Consider the following 7,500-nt stretch of genomic DNA (forward strand, 5'->3'; position numbering starts at 1 on the left):
ACACACACACACACACACACACACACACACACACACACACACACACACACACACACACACACACACACACACACACACACACACACACACACACACACACACACACACACACACACACACACACATAATCACACACCTGTGCCTGCTGCCTGCTAGAGCGTGTTTGTTTGTGGATGGAGACAAGCAGGTCAAGCGGGTCGGAAAGGAAACAAACTCATAGATTTCCTCCGACGGTCTCCAAAGCTCAGAGGCATTTGTCAAATTGCTTCTGTCAACATTAATCTCTGTCAGGAGGTGAATGGCACACAGACTGGCTGAAGTCGACAGTCTTTTTATTTGGAAAAACGCCATACCCCAGGGGTCAGAGGTGCACATCAGCTGTCAAAAGGCATGCAGTTTGCCACGCGTGTGCCCTCTCTCTCTCTTCTCTCTTCTCTCTCTCTCTCTCTGTCTCTCACAGTCAAAGAGACTCTTAGCTGAGTCACCCGCAAGCAATTATGACTTGCTTTCTCCCTGATGAATGTACTGTACGCACCTACTTCCCGCCGTCTCCTCACAGTTTAGCTGGTGGAGGAGGAGGAGGAGGAGAGAATGTCACCACAATTATGAGGTGGCGCAGAAAACATGAATCAGAAAAAAATAAAGATTTTTCTTCACACTTTTTTTCCTTTCTCTCTTTGCTGAGAACTGCCATGCGGTGCGCACACTCTGTAGTCAGGTTGAAAACATGCCATTTGGCTCTGTAAAGATCACGGCCGACGAGATCTGTAAATAGTCTCTAGCTAATGCGAGGGACCCAGAAAAGCAAAGTGTCGAGGGAACAACAAACTGAAAGTATGTGTTAGAGGCCGAGAGAGAGCGAGAAAGGGAGAGAGAGAGAGAGAGAGAGAGAGAGAGAGAGAGAGAGAGGGGGAGAGAGAGAGAGAGATGCAGAGAGGTTACGTGAGTGCGTGTGTTATTCTTACGTGTGCATCCGCTCATGTTCTCGGTGACGATGCCGCGGAAGTTCCAGAAGCCAGGCTCGCAGCGGTCGCATTTCAGGCCGCCCACGCCGGGCTTGCAGGAGCACTGGCCGCTGGTGGGGTCGCAGGTGCCTCCATAGGAGCCGTAGCTGTTGCACTGGCACACGCCTGAGGAGCGGAGGGGGAGGAGGAGGGAGAGAGGATTGGAGGGAGAGAGAGAAAGAGAGAGGGAGAAGGAAGGTTGGAGAGAGAGAGAGAGACAGAGGGAGGGTGAGCGGTGAGAGATGGATAGATAGAGATGAAGGGAGAATAGAATATATAAGAACAAAAAGACAAAAGGGGAGAGAGAGAGAGAGAGAGAGAGAGAGAGAGAGAGAGAGAGAGAGAGAGAGAGAGAGAGAGAGAGAGAGATCAGAAGATGCAGCAGACTATTTAGACCTCTTCTGTCTGATAGAGGAAACACTTTATCATCTTAATAAGGCTATAATGCTTTGGAATCATTCTTCCTGATTGCAATTAGAGAACATAATGGTTTTATAATTGTAAATTGGTCAATGCGGGGGACTTGCAGGATGCTAGCTTTTTTATGCTTTTTTTCTCCTTTTTATAATACAGCATGTCTCGAGGATGGCCGCAATTCTTTCAGCATTTTGTGTGTGAAACACTGCACAGTGTGAAAACATGCTAACGGCCCAGCCAGCCAGCCAACCAGTGATGCGGTCAGGGACCGATTATGATTCCATAAGGCCCTGGGACAGACAATAAGAAAGGCCCCCCTCAATGGGTGCTGCTAGCATACAAAACAATTTTAGGAGGGTAGTCTTCTGAGAAAATGTTAGAAAATATACAGTAGTTGTTAAAAGTGTGATTTTAACGCAGGATGAGAATATAGAGCCTTGGGCTTCAGGGCCCCCCTTGACTCTTGGGCCCCTTGGCCTTGGCCTGGTAGGCCGATGCAGTAATCTGTCCTTGGATGAGGCCAGGGCCGCTGACAGCTTTGGCTGGGCCTAGGACAAAATCATAGGAAAGGGCCCTCCCATCCATACATACAATGTAATGGGGATCTAATTCTGGGCCCCAACTTTGCCTGGTCCCGGGACAACAGACCCCTTAGTCCCCTCCCTGTTGGCTCCCCTGGATGTGTTGATGCACGTACTTGGGCATCCGGCCAGTCCCACGCCCTGGGCGGTCGTCTTGCCGTCCTCACAACAGCCGTACACCGTCTCGCTGCAGTGCTGAGGGGCGTTGAGCTCAGGTGGAGCGGTGGAGGCTACAGGGGAAGAGAGAGAAGAGAAGAGAGAGAAGAGAGAGAGATACAGGCAGAAATGATTAGATGAACTCAACTGAACTGAACCAGGAGAGGAAGTGAGAGACACAGAGGTACAGTAGAGGAGAGACGATAAGGAGGAAAAGAGTGCTGAGCGCAGGAGGAGCGGTTAAGACTACTAGGGGAAGGATAGAGAGAGAGATGATGAACAGAACAGGGAGACAAGGGTGAGAGAGATAGCTGCAAGGAGCGAGGAGAGGGACACAAAGAGAGGGATGGATGGGGGTGGAAAAATGCTACGTTTCTTCTTTAAAATTGCAAAGTCACTACAGACGGACCCAAATGGTTTAGCATTACCATTTCCAATGAAAGTCTGTCCATTGTGATCCATGATTACAGTACGACACACCATAATTCTAGTAAAAATATGAATTTAACAACTCTTATTCCCAGTAAGTGAAACAGTTCTTCTACAGTGTGTGTACATCAGTCATGCCCGCTAAGTGAAGAAACCAACCATTATGAAGTGCTCAGACACAGCCTGAATACACCCACCGCCTGCTTTTTAAAGAGAGAAAGAAAGAGAGAAAGACAAAGAGGAGAAGATAAACAGGCAGAAAGATGGAGAGAACGAGAAATTGATTTTAAAAACCAACCCGCAAGAGGACCCGCAAGACAGAAATGGGGGGGAAAAAGAGACGCTGGAAGCTGCACAAAAATGATTCTGGGGAGGAGTGTTTTCTTTAGGACTAATTAGGCCGCGCAATCTTCCCCCAACAATGCATTTTTCGGAGGAACACAAAGACCTAGTAACTGGGGGCCACAGCCAAGGTCGGCGTGGCGGCTGTCTGGCGTGGACGGAGATAACAATTCTATTTACACGGCCACCACCGCACACACAAAACAGCACAAAAACTCGCCATCGAGGACAAGTAAATGCTATTAGCGCTGGCACCACCGTGCAAACAATGGGGCGAGCTGACTGCATCTGCAAACAGGCTGACATTTGACACATCCCGTGGGAATGCATCGCCATTCATTTGTTGCTGCTACTGTTTGTTTGGATGGACGGGACACACAGGACTGGGAGATACAAGATGGAACTGTATTATTCCTGTGTGTTTTTGTGCATGTAGGTGTGTGTGTGTGTGTGTGTGTGTGTGTGTGTGTGTGTGTGTGTGTGTGTGTGTGCACGTTTATGTACTGTCTGTATGTACGTACATATGTATGTCATGTGAATGCATTCCTGTGTGTCCAATACAGAAAGAATCCATTTTCCCCAGAAAGAATGTGCTTTTCTATACATATTATCTACGGTATGTGTAAATTCATTTATAGCCCCTGTGTTTGTGTGTGTGCCAGTCTTTCTCCATCCAAATGGCAGGCGAGGAGCAACCTCTAGTAGATGGCTTATCTTCCGCTGGCTCTGTGCAGCCTGGCCAGTGAGTGAGAGGAGGCAGCCTGTGAGACACTGTCTTTGGCTCATATGCACACTGCCATTTCCAAGCCTGTCTTTCAATCGCAACCTTGGGGCTTCTGGACTGGGTACTCATTCTATCTTTGCTTCTGTCCGTTTTTGTCCATATTCTCTCACTTTCTCACGTTCTTTCCCGCTTTTGTCGTTTTCCCTGTCCATCACGGCCTTCTCTTCAGCCTTCGCTTCTGGACTCGGCTCTCATTCTATCTTCGCTTCCCTCTATTTTTGTCCATATTCTCTCACTTTCTGTCTTTCTTTCACAAGTTCTCTTTTTCCCTTTCCATCACGGCCTTCTCTTCTCTTCTCTGCACTGGTCTCTCATCTTTCCTTCCCTTCTCTTCCCTCTCTAACTCTCCACCACTCTGTGTCTTTTCCATCCCCCTTTCTCCTTTCCCATACTCAAACTATCTGTTTTTCTCTATTTTGTCCACAATTCCCTCTTTCCCACTGCTCACTCTTTCTTTCTCTTCTCCCCTAGCTCTCTCTATCTCTTGACTTTCCTCTGCCAGCTCCCTCCACCTCTCTCCCACTCTGCTATCACTATCCAAATCACACACAAACACACACACACACACACACGCAGGCACGCAGGCACGCAGGCACGCCGCACGCACGGACGCACGTACCCACGCACGCACGCACGCACGCACGCACACACACACTGGCTGCAGCCCAAACAGAGGACCTGAGCCCTGCATTAGTCGTCTCCTCTCTTGCGTTTGGCACTTTGGCGTTTTCCGGAGGTGAGGCGAGGCGAGGCGAGCGAGGCGAGGCGAGAGTAGGGGCTCGGGGGCTCGGCATTCCATAAATCACGGAATCTCTGGCGTGCAGCATGCGGTGCCCGCGCCCCTAATGGTGATGAGTCGCCTCTCTCCTCTCCTTCTCTTTCTCTGCCGCTCTTTTTGCGGGCTCCGGGAGATGGGCTGTGGCTACAGTTCATTAAGCCCCCCTCTCTCAAGCTCCCCATCCGCTGCTTGCTAGCTGCGGCTGCTCGGTGTGCCGGGACCATTATGACACAGGCACTTTTAATTTCATAGTCTTCTTCTCCTCGGTTCGTATTTCCCCAACCTCAGTCTGCCTCCTTCTCCCTCGCTGTGTATTAGCCTCCGACAACCCCCCCCCCGCCTCCACCTCGTCACGAATACATCTCTCTTAAGTGCATGTGCTGTTGCACTTAATGCAAGATAGGCTTTTAACCAGCAATTTTTTTTTCAGCGTCTTGTTTTCCTCCTCTCCTCTCCTCTCCTGACCTGGTCTGTTTTCCAGGTCATTTGTTAAAATTTCGTTCCTTAAATTTGACAGCGAATCCCTCGCATACCAAGCAGGGCTGCAATGTAATCTTGGAGCATTGCCACATCAGGGTAACAAAAAAAAAGATGCAGGGGGCGAATTAAGAACTAAGAAAAAAAAAGTAATATAGTTTCGGCACTTCATTTGGGGAAGGCTGACCAAAGTTACATAGAGGGCGCCCGGTCCTAATTTCCAATTAGCGGTAAGTGGTGGCAAGGTGATTGAGCGCCGTGGTCGCTCGGAGAGCAGCATGGGAGGGGTCACGACGGGGTCAAACCGAGAGGAGAGCTCGTGAATAGCTAATGAGCAGAGGACTAATCCACGCTGATGGCGGTTTCAACTTGACGTGTAGGAAAGAAGAGAGAGAGGGAGGTAGAGACAAATGGAGAGAACAAGAGAGGTAAAGAGACGGAGAAGAGGAAAAGGAGAAAGAGAGATGGAGAGAGACGGATAGAGAAAGGGAGGGAAGAGGCAGGAAGGGATGGAGAGAGAGAGAGAGGCGGAGAGAGAGGGAGAGAGAGAGAGAGAGAGAGAGAGAGAGAGAGAGAGAGACAGAGAGAGAGAGAGAGAGAGAGAGGGGGAGAGAGAGAGAGAGAGAGAGAGAGACAGAGACAGAGACAGAGAGACAGAGAGAGAGAGGGGAGGGTGTAGAGAGAGGAAGAGAGCGGGGTACCTATAGTTAAGTTTCGCAAACTGGATTGATTTTCTACGCTCGGTGGGGAGAGGCATGACTGAGCCTGACTGCAAGGCCTACTTGCCTCCCAAGAGCAACATAAGAGGGGGACAAAGAATGTGTGTGTGCCTGTGAAAGAAAGAGAGAAGAGAAAGAGAGAGGTGGGGGGGGGGGCTATACTATATACAGTATTATACATATTATCTTGCAGAAAAAGGGAAAGTGAGAGTGAAGATCGAGATACAGGGAAAAAGAGAGAGGAGAGAAAGAACTAAAGAGAGAGAGCAGGAGAGAGAGAGAGAGTGAGTGAGAGAAAGTAGGGGATAAAGAGAAAGAGGTATGTGAAGACTGGGGAAAAAGTAGGAGCGATGTGCAGAGGGAGTTGGGGATGGTGGTGGTGGTGGTGTGGGGGTTGGTGTGTGGAGTGGAGTGTGGTGCTATGGGGTGGTGCCTGCAAAAGCAGAAAGAGCTGAAACTCTTCTCCGCCAGGCCTGGGGGAATTACACAGGCAGCTCTGATCACTCAGTTTCTCTCCCTCTCTCTCCTCTCTTCTCTCTCTCCTCTCTCTTCTCTCTCTCCTCTCTCTCCTCTCTTCTCTCTCTCCTCTCTCTTCTCTCTCTCCTCTCTCTTCTCTCACTCTACTGCTTGGCACCCCAGCAGCACTGGGCCGGACTACACAGGGCCTCTTGAAGTCACACACACGCACGCACGCACGCACGCACGCACGCATGCACGCAAATACATGAACACGCGCATGCATAAAGTTGGAGGCACACACGCACACACACACACACACACACACACACACACACACACACACACACACACACACACACACACACACACACACACACACACACACACACACACACACACACAAATGTACATACACACTTACACACTTACACACGTACACACATACACACGTACACGCACACACACACAGACACACGCTGTACATACAGATGTACACACACACACACACACACATGCGCACAGAGGCACTGCCGTGCTTAGGCACTGCATCAATAGACTCACACATACACAGAGGCATAAATTTGTGAACGAACACACACGCACGCACGCACGCACGCACACACGCACACACACGCACGCACACACACACACGCACACACACACGCACACACACACACACACACACACACACACACACACACACACACACACACACACACACACACACACACAGGCACCATACACACACAGGCACCATACACACTTTTCCCCAGCCTCTCATTACAGTAATAACTGTCATGGTTGGCATGAGATAGCGCACTGAAATGTAGATGAGAGAGTGAAAAGAAGTGAGAAGAGAGACAGAGAGAAGGAAAGAAAGAAAGAGACAGAGTTAAAGACAGAGGAATTGAGAGAATATGCGCGATATGGAGGAAGACAGAGAGTGTGAAACAAAGTTAAAGTGAGGGAGAGAGAGAGAGAGAGAGAGAGAGAGAGAGAGAGAGAGAGAGAGAGAGAGAGAGAAGCGAGAGAGAGAGAAGCGAGAGAGAGAATGAAACAGAATGAGTGTGAGATAGAGCGAGTCAGAGAGAAAGCAAGAGGGAGGGAAAGAGAATGGCCGTCCTGCCACAGAAGGAGACAAAAAGGGGGGGGGGGCAGCAGAAATGCACATGGCAGAAGGAGCCGAGCACGGCACTAGTCAGAAAGTCAGGCAGTCAGCTAGACACCTGTACAGGGGGCCTGCTGCTGAATCAGAATGGGCCCAAAAGTATGCACGCACGCACGCACGCACGCACGCATTCAGTCTCAGACAGCTCACCTGTGCAAGGTCCTCCTCGGTTCTGGATCAGGATGT

The 7,500-nt window shown here is 49.9% G+C and overlaps 1 protein-coding gene across 2 annotated transcripts in view; it reads right to left on the reverse strand.

Annotated features, from left to right (window-relative positions):
* The window catches only part of agrn (agrin), a 407,228-nt gene that overhangs the window by 94,280 nt on the left and 305,448 nt on the right, over positions 1-7,500 (reverse strand). For both annotated transcript variants that reach the window (XM_063208976.1, XM_063208977.1), the window contains 2 exons: positions 2,119-2,232; positions 966-1,130 (listed from right to left, as the gene is read on the reverse strand). In XM_063208976.1, coding sequence (XP_063065046.1) covers positions 966-1,130; positions 2,119-2,232 — 279 coding nt within the window. The remainder of the gene's footprint in view (positions 1-965; positions 1,131-2,118; positions 2,233-7,500) is intronic.

Source organism: Engraulis encrasicolus, chromosome 10 (assembly GCF_034702125.1).
Source record: "Engraulis encrasicolus isolate BLACKSEA-1 chromosome 10, IST_EnEncr_1.0, whole genome shotgun sequence".
Classification (NCBI taxonomy): Eukaryota; Metazoa; Chordata; class Actinopteri; order Clupeiformes; family Engraulidae; genus Engraulis; species Engraulis encrasicolus.